The 22,147-nt window shown below is 38.0% G+C and overlaps 1 protein-coding gene across 1 annotated transcript in view; it reads right to left on the reverse strand.

Moving 5' to 3' along the window:
• Positions 1 to 22,147, reverse strand: part of GRIN3A (glutamate ionotropic receptor NMDA type subunit 3A) — a 215,867-nt gene that overhangs the window by 112,061 nt on the left and 81,659 nt on the right. Inside the window, exon 3 of the mRNA XM_088838214.1 lies at positions 11,993 to 13,040. Coding sequence (XP_088694340.1) covers positions 11,993 to 13,040 — 1,048 coding nt within the window. The remainder of the gene's footprint in view (positions 1 to 11,992; positions 13,041 to 22,147) is intronic.

The following is a 22,147-nucleotide window of genomic DNA, read 5'->3' on the forward strand; positions in this document are numbered from 1 at the left end:
GGAGCAAGCATCTTTTAATTTCATGGCTGCAGTCACTATCTGCCAGAGAAGGCAATGGCACCCCACTCTGGTACTCTTGCCTGGAAAATCCCATGGATGGAAGAGCCTGGTGGGCTGCAGTCCATGGGGGTCACTAAGAGTAGGACATGACTGAGTGACTTCACTTTCACTTTTCACTTTTGTGCATTGGAGAAGAAAATGGCAACCCACTTCAGTGTTCTTGCCTGGAGAATCCCAGGGATGGCGGAGCTTGGTGGGCTGCCGTCTATGGGGTTGCACAGAGTCAGACACGGCTGAAGCGACTTAGCAGCAGCAGCAGCAGTCACCATCTGCAGTGATTTTGGAGCCAAAAAATTAAAAAAAAATAAATAAAATCTGTCACTGTTTCCATTGTTTTCCCATCTATTTTCCATGAAGTGATGGGACTGGATGCCCGACTATCCTTACTAGACCTCTAAATATTTCTGACCTCATTCCATCATCTGCTGCTGAGGACCTAAAACCACCTAGGCTGTGGTAGCATTATCTATCTCATGTTCCCATTCAAGGATCATATATCTCTTATCCTTGCTTCCACTATGGGCATCATGGTCTTAGATTTTCTTTGCTTTGATAATCTGCTTAGATCAATCTCATGACTCAAATGCTATGGGTCACTCTTGGATATAATTTGAAATTTGCTTGGGTATACTCTTCAGTTGCAAGTGACAGGTGCTCCTGCCCTTTGCCTCTTTCCTACTGGACACATAGTGGTCACTTCTGCTTGGCCTCATGGCCAAGTACATTATTTACTCAATACTTATCTGAATGAATGGTTGACATATGCTTAGGCTCTAGGAATACAGATGCATAAGATAGATCTAATTTATAAACTCTCCTCTCATGGAGTTTATAATCTAGTGGTGGATGGAATCAGAACTTTGGATAGATATTTTATATCCACTATCTCCTGTAATCCTCTCAAATGAGGACACAGAGGTCATAGCAAGTAGCCTGTCAAACTCCACACAAACATACATCAAACTTTAGATCTGTCCAACATGAGGACTTTGCTCTTTGTTTCACAGTACATTGTCCCTTACTGGGAGGTTTTCCTTCAATTCATTTTATAGAATATAATATGAGAATGTTTGTAAGGTCTTATCTAAAGCATTTGATTGATTGATCAATTTCAAAGTAATCCCTGCATAATGCTATAGCCCTGTTCCAATGATGCTGCCATTTTTCACTCACTCATTAATTGAAAAACATTTGTAAACTATTTATTGTTCCTTCAACACTCTGAGGATTCAGTGATAAGCAAGACACAGTGGGATAAATAGCTAAAATAGATAACATGACAATTACAGATTGCATTAAGTCCTATGAAGGGAATAAACAGGATGGGGATGACAATTACAGATTGCATTAAGTCCTATGAAGGGAATAAACAGGATGGGGATGAAAATATGCTTCCAAAAGTCTCTTTGGAAAGCATAGCATCTTAAAGATGTAAAGATTTGTCTATGGAAGTGCTACTCATTGAGGAATTCACTCTACTTAGAATTGAAAGGCTGCAGACAGGAGTGCATGTGTAGCAAATAGTGCTATTGTGACTATTGTCTTGTGTCTGAATTATTCTCATTTTTACTTGGCTTATTATGTGCTTTACAATAACACAAATAATATATGAACATTGTAGAAAATATGAAGAAAAGCTATGACCAGCCTGGACAGCATATTAAAAAGCAGAGACATTACTTTGCTGACAAAGGTTCATCTAGTCAAAGCTATGTTTTTTCCAGTAGTCATGTATGGATGTGAGAGTTGGACCATAAAGAAAGCTGAGCACCAAAGAATTGATGCTTTTGAACTGTGGTGTTGGAGAAGACTCTTGAGAGTCCCTTGAACTGCAATATCAAACCAGTCAATTCTAAAGGAAATCAACCCTGAATATTCATTGGAGGGACGGATGCTGAAGCTGAAAGTCCAATACTTTGGCCACCTGATGCGAAGAACTGACTCATTGGAAAAGACCCTTATGCTGGGAAAGATTGAAGGTGGGAGGAAAAGGGGACGACAGAGGATGAGATGGTTGGATGGCACCACTGACTCAATGGATATGAGTTTGAGTAAGCTCGAGGAGTTGGGGATAGATAGGGAAGCCTGGTGTGCGGCAGTCCATGGGGTAGCAAAGAGTTGGATACCACTGAGTGACTGAATTGAACTGAACTGTAGAAAATATGAAGTAGAAATAATAAAACAAATATTTTCTGTAATTACACTGGTCAGATACCAATGCTGTTAACACTGTGTTATATTTTCTTCTAGTCACTTCTCTTTATAGCCTGTACAAATGCATATTATAAAACTGGAAATATATTGCTTTGTTTCCCAACTTCTTACTTAACATTATGTTTTGATTTTTTGACACTTTAAAAGCTCTTTAAAATGATCTCTACTGGATACATTTTTATAGCACTTAGTAACATTGTAATGAATTAATTGTGATGTTGCTGGACATTTATGTGATTTCCAGGTTTTTGATGTTTTGAGAAAGGCTGCAGTGGATCTTTGCAATAAATTGATGTTTATATATTAAGTTATTTTCTTTGGACAGATTCCTAGGAGTGAAGTCAAGGATGAAAGGGCATGAACCCTTTTAAAGCTCTTGATATAAATGGCCAATTTGATTTATGAACATATTATAACGACTTACAATAACAGTGTATGCTGGTGTTAGTCTTAATGTGCTTCCATCAAGATTGAGAACTATCAATAAAATACTCCTTTTTGTTAGGTAAGTATATCATTTCATTACTGTTTCAATTAGACTTTCTTTGATTACAAGTAAGAGTTAACATTTAAAAAATTATTGGTCAATTTTAATTCTTTTCTGAATTGCTGTTAATATCCTTTATCTATTATTTGATTTTAACATTATTTCATGAATACCTTGCTCTCTTCCTGAAAAGACTTGAGGCAGCTTAAAGGTCACATAAAATACAAGAGCATAATTTAAAATAGTTTGAAGTAGAAAAACTACATCAAGCCAGAAATGATGCTTAAAATGCATACAAGACAATAAATCTGCTGTTAGTGCACAAGAATTTTGCCTCAAAGCTCTCTAGAACTGAGCTCAAAAAAAGAATCTTGCCATTTATCCAATTCACAGTGACAGTGCGTGTGTGAGAGAAGACATTAATTGTTCAAGATATAATTAATGATGATATTAAAATCTGACAATCTAATAAATTCTATTTTTTTTGTGTGTGTGACCCCTTGTTGTCATACACTATGCTAGTTGCTTTACTTGGATTATTTTAATTTCAGTGACTACTCAGTGGGGGGCAGTTACCTTATTACTGCCATTTACAGCAGTGCTTGGCATATGGGAATGGTTAATGAGTATTTGCTTTTTCTGTTATTATTACTAATATTAAGTATTTCAATATTTAGAACAAGTCACTTGAATATTTAAAAAATAATATATATAAATAAAAAATTTTTTAGAAGATTCAGCAACAGTCAAACCAATAAAAAAATCCTTTGGGAGTTTCACAGGAATTGCTTTACACGTGTAAACTAATCAAGGACAATTCTGACATCTTTAAATAACTAGCCTTCCACTTTGATAATATGGCAGTTTGTTTGCTTGCTTGGGATTTACTAAGTAGCTTTATTAAGATATAATTCACATGCCATACAATCCACTCATTTATGATTCATTGGGTTGAGTATATTCATAAGATATGTGCAACATTAGCACATTCAATTTTTCATCCAAATCATCTTTTACATTTAGTACATTAAAAATTGTTTTCTTTTAATGCACTTCTTATAGAGGACACTTCCCTGTTCTATCATGAATTTTTGTTACCAAAGTGACTGGGATGTTTCTCCTCTTATGTTTTCTATCTAGAAGTACATGGAGCCCAGGGGAAAAGCTACTCCACCGAGCATTACTTAGATTTTTCTTCTTTTAAGAAATTTTCTCTCTAGAATGTCTGGTAACAAAACCTCTCTAGTTTATGACTTGTCCTCTTCTTCTTCCCCTTTTCCTGGCTTTCTGACCTTGTAGCTCATGATCGAGCATCAGGACTGCACCCTCTCCCTCCAGTCTTGGGCTTCTGCTCATGCTGCATGTCACCCTGAGATGCTGTCACTTCACCCAACTCCTCTTTTGCTCATTTGCCTCCTTCAGGTCTCATCCTTTAGATCTCAGCCAGAATTTCCCTCCTCAGGCTGAGGTTAGGGAGGGGTTTCTCGGATTCTCCATTCAAATCAAGTCTCCCGCCAGGTTCTCAGATTCTGTTGTATTTGCTTTCACAGCAGTTAATCACAGTTTAAATCATTACCTGATTTATGTGTTCCCTTGATTAATATCTTTTTTCCCTAATAAACCCCATGTTGCAAAGACAGTGTCTGTTTTGCTGACTACTAAATTCCTAGCCACCTAGCATGGTGCCTAGAACAAAAGTTGCTGTTATTGGATGAATTAAAAGAAAAACAAATACATGGTTTGGTGTAGTTCAGTTTTCTTTCCTCTCACCTCAAACTCCATTTTCAACGCCTTGTTTGCCCTAGAGTTCTGGCACTCCCTGCTTCTTCAAGGCCATCTTTTATTATATGAATTCATACGTTTTATTGGGCAGCCACATGGTGTTATATGAAGATCAGTGAAGGTGGTTTTTATTATCTTGGGAGATGCTTATCATTTCCTACTAAGGCTATGTGAGTGTACTTTACTTTAATATTTCTGATTAAAGTTTGCTTTTGTCTTCACAGGCAGGACTTTTTAATTTTTAATATTTACTTGAATGTTCACCAGGACTGTTTTTCTAAAGCAGGACCATCATTTGCCTGTACAAAAAAAATGACACTAGTCTCCTAATCCCTCTAAGGAGGCGACTTTTTAAATATATATTAGAGACACAGGGCTAAAGGCGGCATTTTATAAGAGATGCTGGAAAAGAAGAACTAGAAAGTGTATTAAAATCAGCAAATAGTTCATTTTGACTGCTCGCATATCCTTTCAACTGTGTTAATTTAACTCTATGAGTGGAGGCAGGGCTTTATTTTCCAATGTACCTTATGATTTATGAAGTGATCTTCTCATCTCTTATACCTCAGCAGACTGAATGTCAATGGCTAGAATGTTCTAAGAATGCCCAGGTCTACTCTTTTGACCATAGATCCAGATGAAGACCTCACTGGATAAAAATAATACTGCATTTCCTTTCACCTGTCAATCATCTCAAAAGGCTAAGAGGAAATGACTTTTCATGATGAGGCAATGAGCACTTGCTTCCATCTGTCTACACTATTTTCTGCACTGCCTATAATGGATGGTGCTAGTTTTATGATGGAGAAATACCCACATAAGTTCTATTAAATGTATTACTCATAAATTCTTGCTTTCATGGTCTCATGCTTCAGGAACCCACCTGCTTTGAAGCATGGAGCTTGCTTCCCAAAAGAGTTGGTGGGAGAGAGTGAGAAGCTACATATATTACTTTTAGTGTAAAGTAAATTATTCTGGCAAAACTAGTTTCGCTAAGTGAGGATAGAACTATTCTCTTGAATTTCATTTGCACAGCAGGCCAGTCCCTCTCCCTTGGGGTTATCTGTAAGAGCAGCCAGCAACAAGATTATTTCTTCCCTATGACCCCCTGTCAGAAAAAAAAAAAAAAAGCATTCCAACCTGCCTTGGCTGCTGTAACTCGTAGTGAATCATAAATTGGTCTGTCCTGTACAGCATTTTGCATTTAATTTTACTTCTGATTCAAAGTGGTTGGTTGAAGCCAGTGAATCTCAGCTCTGAAGTGGTGATAAAATGTTCACACTCTTAATGCTTAACAGTTTATTAACTGTGTTAAATGTATAGCCAGCATGCTAAACAGTTATGACCAAGGAGAAAAATGGAGCTATTTCAGTCATTGTAAGTTATCTAATATCATGGTTACAGATGCTTATGGAGCCAGGACTCAATTTGCTGATGGATTGAGTATAAATATAGATCATAAATCTTACTTTTTAAGTCAATAGATTTTCATCCAAACACATTTCCCATAGGAATATTTTATAAGTTATTGTTTAGAAACCAAGACTGATACATTAAAAAAAAACCATAGCCAATTTTGGGGGCTAGAAATAGATACTATTTACACAAAAATAAGAAAATGCTATTTCTATAATTTAAAATATTTTATGTAACAGAAAAGTAGTTTTAAGGAACTGGTAGATGGAACTCGTAGGAATTGCTTTTTTAGACTGGGATTGCTTAGATGGCCTCTAAGAGCTGAGGACATCATTTCCTGGGAACATATTTCTTAATAAAATGCTTCTAGGGAAGTCTGGGAGTTGTTATTCTCAAAGTTTTCAGGCATACAATTATAGAGGAGACATGGTGAGGTTATTCCAAGATAACTAAAGAAGAGTTAGAGAATGGAAGGAGGCAGGTGTTCAAGAGCATTAATGTGGAGGCACCAGGAAATTTGCCTGAGGTGAACTAAATGAGCTGTAGGAAAACGGGATAAAAATGGCAGCACAGTACAATGAGAATTATTCTGATACCCAGTAGGTGACAGCGATGAAAATATATGAAAAGAAATGAGACAGACCATGGGTAAGGGGTGGAAGAAACCTCAGAGTGTGAACAACACTCCATATAAATCACCTCTCATTCAGTATTAGGAGAGTTTCACATTACAATGGAAAAACAAACATCCTAGGAGAACAACAGGAGATCTGTGGTTTCCATGTAAATGATACATTTTCACTCCTCAGAACTAAATGCTATGAAAATGGAAGTTTGAAAAACATTAGAAAAAAGCAAACCACGTAAACCCAGTTTCATCAAACATTAAAAGACACACATACATGCTAATTCTCATGGTTTGGACTGGACACTGATCTTTGTCCTCTCCATAACCACCTTAGTAGATGGGATAATATCAATCTTCATCTCAAGAAGTTAAAATTCAGTCTACCGAGAGGCATTCAAGAGCCTGCATGATTTTGCCTCAAGGTACTTTTATCTCCTCAACTTCCACCACATTTCTTCGCAAAACCATATGCCAACTTTATGCCTGCTACTTCTCCCCGAACAGCAATTTTTCTCCCTACTGCCTTCTCCCTTGGGGATCTCATACTCCCCACAGTTCTTTAATACACAGTGTCACCTCTTTGCCCCAGATTCCCACCAGTGTCAATGTCACTTCTGAAATCTGGCTCCATATTTCCCAGTGCCTGCTGGATTTCACCTGGATGTCCAACACAGATTTTATAATGCAAAGTATGAAACTGAACTGATCAGCATAATTTCTAGTTCATAAACTACCTTTTCTGCTTCCGTGAATGGTACCATCATTTTCTACACTCAGGCCTGCAACTTTGCACGTGTGACTCTCTGTTGACTCTCACATCAGTTAATTGCCAAGTCCTGAATGGATAACTGAGTAGATAATTTCTGATCTGGTTGGGCTTCCCAGGTGGCTAAATTGTAAAGACTCTGCCTGCCAATGCAGGAGACACGGGTTTGATCCCTGAGTTAGAAGGATCCCCTGGGGAAGGAAATGGCAACCTACTTCAGTATTCTTGCCTGGAAAATTCTATGGACAGAGGAGCCTGGTGGGCTACATCCATGGGGTAACAAAAGAGTCAGACATGACTTAGCGACTAAACAACAGCAAAAACTGATCTGGTCACCACAAGGTTTCTTGACTCTTCTTTCTATCAGTGACAATATCTATAACTCCAACTCTTTCTCCAGCTCCAACACTGTCTTTCTCTTCTAATTGTGCTTAATTGCTGCTGCTGAAACAACCATTCTAAATGGATTCTGCTTCTCTGTGCTATTCCACTGTTCATAATGTCAGTGGATCTCTAGCCCAATGTCAAAGATCCTCTGATATCTCAACCAAAGTCCCTTTTCAGACTTAGATCTTCTCCTTCCTTTCATGCTGTGGCTAAAGTGAACTCTTCAAGATATCCTGACTGTGCCTTATATGTTCTACCTCCAAGTAGTTTGTTCTGTTCTTTTTCTTGGAATGTCCGTTCTTTCTTCCTTGATGCAGATATTCAAATTCCAAGTCTTCTTCAAGAATAAGAACACAGTTTATCTTATTAATTAGCCAGTCAGTTCAGTCGCTCAGTCATGTTCAACTCTTTGTGACCCCATGGATTGCAGCATGCTAGGCCTCCCTGTCCGTCACCAACTCTTGGAGTTTACTCAAACTTATGTCCATTGAGTTGGTGATGCCATCCAACCATCTCATTCTCTGTCATCCCCTTCTCCTCCTACCTCCAATATTTCCCAGCATCAGGGTCTTTTCAAATGAGTCAGTTCTTCTCATTGGGTGGCCAAAGTATTGGAGTTTCAGCTTCAGCATCAGTCCTTCCAATGAATATTCAGGACTGATTTCCTTTAGGATGGACTGGTTGGATCTCCTTGCTGTCCAAGGGACTCTGAAGAGTCTTCTCCAACACCACAGTTCAAAAGCATTAATTCTTTGGTGCTCAACTTTCTTTATGGTCCAACTCTCACATCCATCCATGACTACTGGAAAAACCATAGCATTGACTGGATGGATCTTTGTTGGCAAAGTAATGTCTCTGCTTTTTAATATGCTGTCTAGGTAGGTCATAACTTTTCTTCCAAGGAGCAAGTGTCTTTTAATTGCATGGCTGCAGTCACCATCTACAGTAGTTTTGGAGCCCCCCAAAATAAAGTCTGTCACTGTTTCCACTGTTTCCCTACCTATTTGCCATGAAGTGATGGGACCAGATGCTATGATCTTATTAATTAAGCCTTCCATTGAAGGCCATTACCCTTTCTTTGAAATTTGATGTGTTTCATTTGTTTCTAAACTTTGGCATGCTTATACCTTTTTATTTTGTAGTTCAACTTTTAGTTTTTTGAGGACCTTCTGAGTGTTTTCAATAGTGGCTGTACCAATTTTCAATCCTACCAACACTTATAACTTTCTAAGTTGTTTTTCCTTGTGTTTTTATCATTTTTTATCTTTTTCCCTCTACTTTTCTACTTCTGCATTTTCCACATAATTTAGCATAAAAAAGAAAAAAGATAAAATCACTCAAAGAATTGAGCATTGTTAGGAGAGAAAAGAGCTCATGTGAGTGAGTGGAATATACTTAAGAATGAGTGCTGAGTGATTGAAAGGTATGGAAATTGTTTTGATTATGCCTGTCATTGGGAAGATGAGGTCATTATGTCGTCTGCATAATACCACACTTTGGATGAAAATTGAACAATTCTGTCACCAACTTTATTTGCCAAAAGTTCAGATGTTAAGTATTTCTTAATCAAATAATATAGGTGTTTTTATATGGAAAAGAAGTGAGAGACTTTAAACAACGTTAGGAAAGAGACAAACATTTCTGGGAACCTTAGTGAAAATTCATTTATTATCTAAAATTGAAAATGTTTTAGATTTATGTTTGTCCACTTCATTAAGACCTTAGTAAATGTAACACAAAGTTGACATGGTCCATTTCCTCTCACAGCATTTTAAACCTAGACAACGTATTAAAAAGGAGACCTTTGCTGACAAAGGTTTGCCTAGTCAAAGTTATGGTTTTTTCCAGTAGTCATGTATGGATGTGAGAGTTGGACCATAAAGAAGGCTGAGCACAGAAGAATTGATGCTTTTGAACTGTGGTTTTGGAGAAGACTCTTGAGAGTCCTTGGACTGCAAGGAGATCCAACCAGTCCATCCTAAAGGAAATCAGTCCTGAATATTCATAGGAAGGACTGATGCTGAAGCTGAAACTCCAATACTTTGGCCACCTGATGCGAAGAACTGACTCATTTGAAAAGACCCTGATGCCAGGAAAGATTGAAGGCAGGAGGAGAAGGGGACGACAGAGGATGAGATGGTTGGATAGCATCACCAACTCGATGGACATGAGTTTGTGCAGGCTTTGGGAGTTGGTGATGGATAGGGAAGCTTGGTGTGCTACACTCCATGGAGTCCCAAATAGTCGGACATGACTGAGTGATTAAAATGAACGATTTCCTCTCACTTTGGAGGGCTGGGTTAGGTTTATAAAAATGTGACCTTTTTATTGGGAATGGAATTGGGAATGGAATGATTGTTTCTTTTTGCTTAAAAAAAACCTGTTTTACTGCTGTGTATGGTTTACTGTTATGCTTTTCCTTTTAATCCTTAAAATAATAATTGCTTCAGGTTTCTTATGCATAACATCCATGAAAATTTTGATGATCTTTGTTTCTGATTAATAAAATTCTAGTCGGCATTATGTTCACCTTTTTACATATGATAATAGTCTGGAATCTTCACAACAACCGACACATATATTGTCTCTCAAACTATATTGGATTGAAGGGTTTCCAAGTTGAATTTGTAATTTAAGAATCACATTGCAAGATTACCGCAAAAAAAAAAAATTGAGTAAGCCTCTATTAAGATGGCAGACTTTTGGGAGATCCACAGACCTATTGGGACGAAGAATAAACAGAGGCTGCTAATACCAGTACGATATGAATGCTGAAGCATCACCAAATCTCTCTTTAGGGTAACACATGTATTTATACTGTGGAACTTATTTGTGTTCACTAAATTCCAGATGATAACCTAAAGTCCTGACTGTACATTAAGAAGCAAATGCAATTCATTGCCCAGTCAATGATCCATTGTTTGCTGAATCTTTTCATGAGGTTCACATGTATTAAGCAGGTTTTCAGTATGTGGGTCAAATTTCTCACATTCATTTGTTTGCAGAACAGGCCATATATCCTAATCCAAACTACTTATGAGAATTCTCTAAAGCTGCCACTAGCCCTCTGGGCCATCTTATCATTTAACAAAAATAGTAAATGTCCTATTTGTTCATTCTCTGTGCAATTAACTTTAAATGTTTGATAAAAATATATGGTAAAGGGTTCAATATTATGATATTTGAACGGTCATGATGGTGTTTCACAGTTTGAAATGCTCAGCTTAGCTCAAGATGCTTTAACACAGTGTGTCCTGGGTATGTTCACTGAATTGCAGCTTTCTCCAGTCTCTCGTAGATGGGTTCTACAGATTGGAATACATGTCTGCTCTGGATCTGCATTCTGTTCCCCACTGGGACTGTAGTACTCCCTTGTCTCCTTTTCTTATTGTTTTGAGCCCTGACATCCCCCTCCTTTCCACTTCCACTAGGTTGGCCAAGTTTGCCATACTTGTAGTCACTGAAAGAGGTCTTGTCACCAAACAGACACGGCTATCTTTACTCAAATATCGCCACTGCTTTACCTGCTTACCTGAACCCTACCCTCCTCCTTTCTTCATAGGGTCAGATGTCTAGAATATCAAAGGTAGCCTAGAATAGAGACGATTTTCTTGAATATTCTTGGACATTGTAATGTGATTGTTGACATCCTCCTCCAACCCTAAGGTGATCAGCCTTTCTTACCCAAAAGGACACTCTCTTCCTAGTTAATCTTGCCAGCTCAGTTAGCTTAGTACTGCTTGGCTATACGCATTGAGTTTTCTAGCTTTCTGATTTTGAGTGCTTATGATAAAATGTTAGTTCTTTCCATTTTACAATTTTTCATGATGAAAAAGGAATCTTTACTATTTAAATTTGGACCTTAATATTTATTTCCATTAATTCCCAAGAGAAGTAATTAATCAGTTTTTGAAGTTTTACTTTGGGTGAAAATACTTTGTAAGACTATTCCCTGATAGCCATTCTGCCAGATGGTTAACTAATGCAAGGAAAAAACTGCACTAATAGATGTTTCTATGAGACTTTCTTTGGAACAAAATCTCCTAAAAACATCCTTCACTCTTTTTGTTTCATTTAATAAAGCAATGAAATATTTAGTGCAATTAGGCAACAGACTTTTTGGACTAATCTCAACAGATGGTTCAGAGAATATTCTGTGTTAGATGAAAGCATATAAACTACTACAGCATAAGATACAATATACAGAGTTAAAATGGACAATCAGGAAATCTAGAGTAAAAAGAAGTATTACCTTAGGGTCATGTATTCCAGAAAGCTCTTCATAGATCTTCTCACCTACCATGACGGCAGCCAAATTTGCTGTGTATGTTGAAAGGCAAAACATACAGAAAATGGCCCAAAGGTTCATCAGAAACCTTCCAGTCCAGCATTTTGGGGGTTTGATAGCTGCTGTTCTACCAAACAAGAGAGCATAACAGACATTCAAGGCTGAAGAGAAAGAGAAAACTTTACTTCTATTCCGCCCCTTGGGAGTCATGCCAAAGGGGCTCTTCCATTCATAGAGAGTGAGGAAAATGGCAGTGATGTGAAGAGCCACAAAAATCCCCAGCCACATTGTCCAGTGGAGTGGCCACATGAAGGCTCCGATGGGAGCTGCTGTGTCTCGTGTCCTCACTAAGATGCCCAAGCTTGTGGAGAAGAAAGGGCTGGTGAAATCTATCACCTGGCTTCGTGCAGTATTGATGCTGAAGGAAGTGACCGCCAAGTGGGCTGACCCACTCAGGAGATCACCCACCAGCCCAGTCCAGTGCCCATTTTTCCAGGCTCCGTATTTGCCATCCCCAACAATATAGAGATCAAAGTCAAAGTTCATGTCTTCTGCTAGTTTTTCCAGTAGATCAATGCAATATCCATAGCAGCACTTCTTCAATTTTATGGGCACTGTATCATTACTGCTATGGAGGCTGCTAAAAAGGCTGTCCAACATGGAAGAATCATTAGTCATGGGGTCTAGACAGAGCTGGCCAGCAGGGCACAAGCCTTCATCATCAACCTCCCTTGTGAAGACAAATGGATGCTCTATCAGCGTAACCACTCGCAAGTGTAGCTTATTTGGGTGCTGCAAGTGGGTTTTGTGCCTCTGGGCCTGCTCTGGCCATATTCCATAGTCCATGACAATCTTTCCCCTCTGCCAGCTGCCCAAGCGTGTCCACATTGGCTTTCCCATGGGGTCATTTTGCAGATTCCAGATGAAAAAGTTGTTTTCTGAGCTGACGACAGTGGAACCTTTCACTCTGATGGAACCACTGAGGCCTCTGAAAGTGGTGTTGGCTAGAAACCTGGCAAAGAAGAGTAAAGGCAGAAAGTAAGGAAGAGGGGTGAGGGAAAAGTCAGGAAGTAGTGCCCATCTTTGCTTCTCTGTCTTAATAAAAAGACCTACTTTTTAAAAAGGCATTGCCTGTAATTACTTTAGGAATTAATAAGCTGGACTCTTTCTAGGAGGAGTCCTATTTCATTGAGCAAATGAAATCTCATCCTCATGTTCTAACACCTGGACTGGGTGTTGGACTTACGGTCTTACTCCAAATCTTTATTACTAGTTACAAATGTTAATTAATTTGTTATAAATGGTTTATTATATATTCTCACAAGTTTCCAACCTATGGAAGTTCTCAGCATCTTTAACATATCTCATTTCTACTGTTCACCGCATTCAACTGCAAATAAATCAGTTCAATAAATATCTTTGGTGCAAGGAATAAATTTTAATAAGTATGCATATAGTTCAATAATTGCTTAACATTATATTCATAATTCTAGAAAAGAGCCAAATCTTATTATTGGTTTTTCTCCTTTTAGAGTGGAAATAATCAACATGTCCGTCCCCATGAGGCCAGTCAAAGCTGCATGTTGGATACCATCCATGGAACAAAGAAAAAGATGATAAATAGACTTGCAGTTCCCAGGACAGCCTCAGGCTAACCTCCCTCTAAGTCATTAGAGAAAAACAATTGGCTCTGGCTCTAGAGAGAGCTTCTGCCAGAAGTCAAGGAAAGGAAAATTACCAGCTGAATGATATACTGGTTCCTAACCCTGTGCACCAAGGCACTGTCAGTACATGTTCTGCTATGGAAAAGGCAGGAAAATGCTTGGTCAAAGTCTCTGTCTTTCTTGAGTTTTGGAAGAAGAGACAAAAGAGGTAACGTGCATGCCTGTGGCATCTCTGTACTCTTAATTTTGGCCTTGTGTCAGAATGAAAGCCGACAGTTTGACATCAGACACACCTGTGTTAGAATATTGGTCCACCCACCTTCTAGCATTGTCCTTGGACACTGATTTACTGAACTCTAAGCTGAACTGAACTGAAGCTTCAGTTTTGTCATCAGCAAAATAAAGGAAATAATTACATTTTTATTTGTAAATTACTTCCACTGTAAGGGTTAGAAATAATTCATGTGAAGTACATACTATACCTTTTGACATAGAACAAATGTTCCAGATATAGTAACTATTATTTAATGTCTCTGAAATTTTTTCAATCAAGGCCATCTCCAGTCACTTTTCCTAGTCTTTTAACAGAACTTTTGCAGTTGAGACACAAAGTATTACATTATGATAAACTCATAGAGGGTGTTTAAGACACATTTCAAATTAAAAGAAATTAAATTGAAATGTGGACTGTAACATAGAAGATTTTTGTGAAGAGTTGGATGATACAAGTCTAGGTCCTTAGCAAAATACATTAATCCATTGTTTACCGCAAATTACTCTGTAATTTACAAATGCAAATACCAGTAGTAGGAAGTACACTGCCACAGAAGAAACATAGAGAAATCAGAAAGTGTGAAGAATATACTAATTTTCATTAAAGATATAAATGTAAATCACATTTGAAGATAATTCCATCACTAAATACAATATAACTGCTCATTTTAGTAGATTGTGTATAGTAGTAATTATTCACCTTAGCACTCCCTTGTGGGACTCTACCACTTAAAATGAATTCTATTTTGCAACAAGTAAAAGTCTCCATTATCTTAGAGTGTAAAACAGTTTTCTGCTTCTTTAGGGAAGTAGAGAACCAAATCATTAAAATATACAGATTAATCAATCAGTAATTACCTAGGTAGTAGAACAGAAGAATGACTATAATTGTGTTTCTGATGAGCAATCTACTATTAGATTTGTTAACACACACACACACACATGGATATAACCTAGGGAATAAAATAGTTATTAGTAAATAGGTTAATTTTACTTGGTCAATTTAGTGATCAGGAAAGCAAAGTGGTAGAAAAAGAAACTCTTCATTATTTTAAGAATATATGGGACTTAATGATTATAGACTTTTAATTGGATGGATCTACAAAGGGCTGCTGCTGCTAAGTTGCTTCAATCGTGTCCAACTCTGTGCGACTCCATAGGTGGCAGCCGACGAGGCTCCCCCGTCCCTGGGGTTCTCCAGGAAAGAACACTGGAGTGGGTTGCCATTTCCTTCTCCCATGCATGAAAGTGAAAAGTGAAAGTGAAGATGCTCAGTCATGTCCGACTCTTCGCAACCCCATGGACTGCAGTCTACCAGGCTCCTCCGTCCATGGGAGGTCATTGTGAAAGAATACTTAGTTATCAGTTTAACTGAAGTAATAATGAGAGATTTCTAAGGCAAATATGAGATAACATGAAAGAAATCTTAGAGAGCTGAATCTTGAAGAAGGAATTATAGTTAAGCAGGAAGAGAAGCTAGGGACTGATGCTGTCAGCCCAGGGAGACGTGTGTGCAAAAGCCAGAGACAGAGCGAGCAAGCTGCCTGATGATGACTGGTGAGAAATAAGGCTGGAGATGAGGGTGGGAAATGAAGTAAAGGACTAAGATCATGATGAATGTAACAGCTACTGAGAGGATTTTTCTGGGAGAACAGGATCATCAGGTTTGATTTTAGAAAGATCTTGTTTTCTTGCTAGCTAAGTGGGAAACAGTTTGGAAGGAGAAGCGGGCTGAGAACAGTTCTGGATGTGAGGAATAATGCTTCTCCTTCCCTCCCCTGGCTTCCTCTCTTCCTCTCTGCTTGTTTCACAAGGGGCTTAAGGTGACAAGGGCTAAGTAACAACAGAAGTGGAGAAAATGGCATAATCAGGAGATATTATCGCTTCCAAAAGAAAAGTAGTGATTTTAAGAGGGTCAAATGTTCAGGGTTGCATTTAATTTACAAACTATACTAGGAGTCCAATGTCCTTGAGAGGGACTGGACAATGTATAAAACTTGGCTTGTTGGAAGGTCATATAAATAAGACCTGGAGTATTTGGTTGTGTATCGGGTAAATGTAAGCCCATAGAGCACTGTGGGGGAAAAAGAAAAATGTAATATCAAATTCCTCTAATAGTAACTTAGAACCTGGCTCAGAGGTACCAATAATACCGCTACATTCTGTACTGATCATACTACCCCTCCAGTCTAGCTATGAATTCTCAATAGATCTTCCAGTTCAAGTATTATGAGGGAAGGTAAGGAGGCGGGAAATTTAACAAGAATGGTAACTATAACCATCTTATTGGAGAGCAGAATAGAAACATATTCAGGTTGCAACTGGACTCTAGATATTTCGCATGTCCATTTTATGAGACTGGATTTTATTTAACAGGAAAAGGGGAGCCATGAAGGTATCAAAGTAGAGCAATGTTATAACCATAAGTCTGCATTGATAATACTCCTCGGGAAGTGGGCATAATGTATATACAGGAAGGAAGAGACAGTGATCAGGAGACCACTTGGAAAATTAATACAATATCTTTGTCATGGTATGATAAGAGTCTTGATCTCACTCCATGAGTGAGAATCTAGTGCATAGTGAGTTAACAAACATTTCAGGTATACATATATATATATATACATTTTTTTTTAATCAGCAGATCTCTCAAGGTATCATTCTGCTTGAAAGAATAAAGCTCGTTGGTTAATCTGCATGGATGTAACTTGTTACTTCAGTAAAAGTTCCCAACTATGTCACTGATTAAGAACATGTGTTTATTTGAGGAGGCATTGAGATAAAATCTGAACTCTTCAAATTATGTAAACAATGTTTCTGAGACAGTTCACAAATATAAGCAAGATCAGTGTTTAATGTATTTAACATCTTTTAGAAGCCATACTTGCATACAAAACTTGACCTACTAATTAAAAGGTTTTCTTATTAAAACAAATGAACAAAGTTGCTAACAAAATAGCACATCCGCCAATCATTCACTCACTCAGCAATACACATTTCGCAAGGCACTGCTCCAGGTTCTCAGAGATAGAGTGGTGAACAAAGGAATAAAGATCTATGTAGCTTCTATTCTATTGAGGGGACAGAATAAATATTATAAATGGGGAATATGAATGGGATATTAGTGCTAAGTGCAGAAGTGAAAAAATAGAGCAGAGCGATTCATGGGGTCGCAAAGAGTCGGACATGACCGAGCGACTGAAGTGAACTGAACTGAACTGAAGGACGTAAGCTGTTTCAGGGCTGGTGGTGGTAGTGTGGAATTTTAGGTTAGGGAAACCAGGAGAAGGTGATATTTGTGTAAAGGGCTGAAGAAAGGGAAGGAGCTGACCAAGAGGCTCTCTGGGTAAAGAACATTCCTATAGAGGGAGCTAGGAGTCCAATGTCCTTGAGAGGGACTGTGTCTGGTGTGTTTGAGGATGAGTTAAGGGACTGAGGAACAGGGGAGTTAAAGATGAGGTCAGAGGAAACTTATGGGGGGTGGGGGGTGGGGAAAATAGGATTTTGAAGGTCACTGTAAGGACTTTGTTTCTTCTCTATGTGAGATGGAAAGCCACTGGTGGGTTTTGAACAGAGAAGTGATATGATATGACCTACATTTTAACAGGCTTGTCACAGTGTTGAGAATGGACTACCGAGAGACAAAGGCAGAAGCAGAAAGAGCAGAGAGGGAGCTGTTTCAAATATCAGACAAGAGTTGATGATGGTTTAAGCTCAGGCAGCAGCAGTAGCAGTAGAGGTGAGAAAAATTAGTTGGATCTTGATAAATTGTGAAGCTAAAACTGACAGGATTTGCTGAAGGCTCAGACATAGTTGCTAGGAAAAGGAAGCATAGGATGACACCAAGGTTTTTGCCCTGAGAAACTGGAATGATAGAGTTGCCATTAATTGTAATAAAGAAAACCGAAGATCGGGTTGTGAGGTGGGTGAGACCTGCCAGGAGTTCGCTCACTAATGTTAAGTTTGAGATAGTCTATAGACATCCACATGGAGTCGCTAAGTAGGTAGGTGGAGAATTCTGGAGTTTAGGAAGGAGGTCTGAGCTGGATATATACTGTGGGAGCCCAAACTCCATATATAGTATTTGAGATCACAACGGTAATTGTAGATGAAAAGTCCAAGGAATAAGTCCAGGGCTTTTGGAGGTGGTGCAGGTGATAAAGAACTAGCAAAGGAAACCAAGAAGTAACCAGAGACATAAAGCAGGCTGTATTGTGTTCTAGAAGTCAAGTGAAAGAGATATTTTACACTGATCATCTGTGTCAGATGCTTCTAACAGCTCAAATGCAGTGAGGACTGAGAACTGACCATTGGGTTTAGAAACATATAGGTCACCAGTGACTTCATGAGAGTAATTTCAGTGGAGTGTTGGAGCCTACTGCTTCAAGGGAAAATGGAAAAAGAGAAACTGGAGATAAGTCTTTAGAGAGTTATGCTATAAAGAGGAGAAAAATGGAATAGTGGTGGAGAGGAAAAATTAAGCAAATATCTAAATATTATGAGCTTACCCTGTGGCTCAGAGGTAAAGAATCTGCTGGCAATGCAGGAGCCACAGGAGAAGCATGTTCGATCCCTGGGTTGGGAAGATCCCATGGAGGAGGGCATGGCAACCCACTCCAGTATTCTTGCCTGGAGAATCCCAGGGACAGAGGAGCTTGGTGGGCTACAGTCCAGGGGACTGAAGCCACCTATGAAGCATACGTGCATAACTATTATATATATATATATATGTATAGATATATGTGTGTGTGCGCAGAATTTTAAGCTAATGACAATGACAAACAGAAAAATTTGGGCTTCCCTGGTGGCTCAGTGGTAAAGAATCTTTGATAAAGAGTTTGATTCCTGATCTAGGAATAGCCCACATGTCACAGAGCATCTAAATCCCTGCGCCAGCACAGTTGAGCGTGCGCTCTAGAGTCCAGGAGCCACAACTGAGTTCGCACAGCAACGAAGACACAGCACAGCCAAAACTGAATAAATAAAGTTAATTAAAACAATAGAAAAATTGTTGATGTAGGATAGAAGAGAGAGAACTCCTGGGACAGTTGTCTTGAGGGGCAAAAAGGATTGTATTCTAAGGTGCAAGAGGGGGTGATGTTCTTTGCTGTGACAAGAAAGGAGCATGGACGTGGGAGAAGGCAGAGAAAATACAGAGCCCTGAGGCAAGTAGGTGAGTGGATGAGGACAAGAGAGTTTGTGGAAGTTCTCTCTTGATTGCTTTAACTCATTTAAAAAGTAAATTATAGAACTCATTATACTCTCCCCCTTATAATTCATTTGAGAGAAGTTTTATTGTATTACTTTCAAAATGAGACCAGAGGTACTCTTAAAAAATGCAAAAAGCAAATAACTTTCTTAAGAAATGTGTTAGATCAATTTCAACTAAAATGTTTAGTGTTTTGTTTTCCCACTTGAGTTTGCAAGAGTAGGTTGTGAATCTATCTGGACCTGGCGCTTTCTAAAACACTGCAGTTTTTCAATCATTTTTTTCAATCTCTTCTACTAAATTTTCCATTTCTCTGGGTTCATTTTGGCAAATGATGTTTCCCTAGGAATTTGTTGCTACAGAACTGCATAGAACATCATTTATACTAATCTTAAGATTTTTCATCAATTGGTTTGGGTTTTTGTTTTGTTAATTCCTTCTTTCTAGATCTCCTCCCACCTCTCTTTTTTCTAGTTATTTGGATGAGGAAATATTTATGTTTGTATATTCTTTAATAATAGAATATTAACTGCAGTATTTATCAATTTATTGGATTAACTAAACATTCATGTATTATTTTTACTTTTTAAAAACTTGGTCTGAAACTTACTAAAGATAAATAAAAATCTCCCACTACAAATAATGTTGCCATTATTGTTGTTCTTAAAGATTTTAGGACCTGTTGCACCTGATTTTTCCTCTATCTTATTCAGCATATAAAGTTTCCTTGGCCACCTGATGTGAAGAACTGACCCTTCTTTTTTTTTCTTTTGAAAAGACCCTGATGCTGGGAAAGATTGAAGGCAGTATGAGAAGGGGACGACAAATGATGAGATGGTTGGATGGCATCAACGACTCCATGGACATGCATTTGAATAAACTCTGGGAGTGGTGATGGACAGGCAAGCCTCATGTGCTGCAGTCCATGGGGTCACAAAGAGTTGGACATGACTGAGCGACTGAACTGAACTGAAAATTTCCTTAATCTTTTGTTTTTATATTCATTATAAATTTGTAACTTTTCTTGTCTTGATCTAGTTCTATCAACTATCCTGCTGTTTCCAGCCTTCATTTTGGAGATGTATGAAAACACCTTCGTGTTGCCTAAATGTATCATCATCCTTATGTGTCTTCTTCCATTCCCAGTTGAATGTAAGTCATATGTTTACTTCTACTTTGATCTTTTTTTCACACATCATCTTGTCTCTGCATGTCTGTCTCATTTGTTTTTCATTTCCTTTAAAATTGTCCTCTTATTTTTATTTTTCCCCTGTTATAGTTGCCTTCCATTAATCGTGTCTGTATCTAGGAATATCTGTTTTGCTCTGTAAAGCCTTAAATTTTATTTTTCCCTTTGGGAATTTTCTTTGTATCATTAAAATCTCTGTATCCTCTTATTTTCTTATATCTTGAAAAATGAGCTAAATTTCCTTTCCCATGATCATCTCATCATGCTGAATATTTTCTCCCAGAGAAATGAGAGATTTATTTGTCCTCCATAAAACTCTATCAAAATTTTTAGCCTGTAAGAACATAATTTTGATATTTTGCTTTGCCTGATTAGAAATATTAGGTTAAATTATTGCTAGTGACATTCTCCCCAGCTCCCTTTGCATCAGTACCACCTAATTCTTATCAGGTTTACTTGCTCTTATGCACTGAATCTAAATATGTATTTCTTGATTAATTTAAATTTAGTTCCAGATCTATTGAGCATAGCAGAAAAACTCAATAAAGCTCTTTTAGAATGAGACAAAGGAATATTTTTAAAGTTTCCCTTTCTTCTTTTTCTGGAAGGAGTGGAGAATGGTTGGGAAGAGATCCATCGATGTTCAGAAATCCCATCTTTTCTTCATGTTATTCTTATCTACACTCATGCAATGAATCTTCCAATCAAAAAATCATCCTAAATTCTACAATTTTGCACTTGTCACAGGTTCACAATTAATATAGTTTTCCCCCTGCTCTTTATCATTGAAGAGCCCCTGAAGTATATGCTCTTTGGATAGTCTTATGTCTTTTAAAAAACTGATTGTTTTACAACCTCCATAGACCTCATGTTGTATGAATTATTAGCTACACATAGTCTATGTTTGTACTTTAATCTATGTGTGTAGTTTTTCTTCATTCTTAGACTTTTTCATAATGCCTTTTATTCCCTAAATTACTCTCATTGTGCCTCTCTTCTGAAGCTTCTAGATTATTTCCCTTTCCCCCAATATTCTTATAGTTTCCAGTATGTGGGTTTATCTATGGTTCTCTCCTTTTCCTTTAATGTTTGTTCTCTACGTTATTTTTCTGAACTTTGTCTTCCCTTCTCTTTATCTTCTTCACCTCTCTCTTCCTTTTGGTGGACTTTGTATGAAGGAAATATCAATATTCCATCCTATTAGGAAAGAGATCATGTCTTAAATCAGCTCTTGACCACCCTAGTAAATTTAACTGTTTTCGTTGTTGTTGCCGTGGTAGGCTCCCTCCCACCTCTGAAACCTATCTATTTATTTCCCTTTATTTTTCAACATCACTTTCACCATCTCTTCCTTATTTTTAATTGCCCCTGAGAATCTTTGTCAATTTGTATGGCCAGCTACTAAGTTCAGCTTTTACTTTGTGGCCTGTTTCACTGAATGAGACCCCTATACTATCTGTCTCTGCCTCTATGTTGCAATAACATGAATTTGCCTTCTTAGCCATGGAGCTTACCCTTGGTCCAATTCTGTCAGAGCATATCGCTTTGCTTTTGTTCTCCATATGTGGGGCATTAAACATTAAATGTAGATGATTTTTTGAGCTACTTATAAAATGACTCCCTAACTGTCCCCTGGAATCCTCCTTAATACCCTAATGTATAAGTATTTAGCAGCTGATTAACTCCATCTTTGAGGTTTTAGACTGTAAGATCCTTGAAAACATGGATTTTGATATTCTCCACATTCTGAGCGCAGACTGTTCCATACAGTTGCCATGGGAAAT

The sequence above is a fragment of the Moschus berezovskii genome, chromosome 7 (genome assembly GCF_049115385.1).
Source record: "Moschus berezovskii isolate FMDL1 chromosome 7, NW_MosBer_1.0, whole genome shotgun sequence".
Taxonomy (NCBI): Eukaryota; Metazoa; Chordata; class Mammalia; order Artiodactyla; family Moschidae; genus Moschus; species Moschus berezovskii.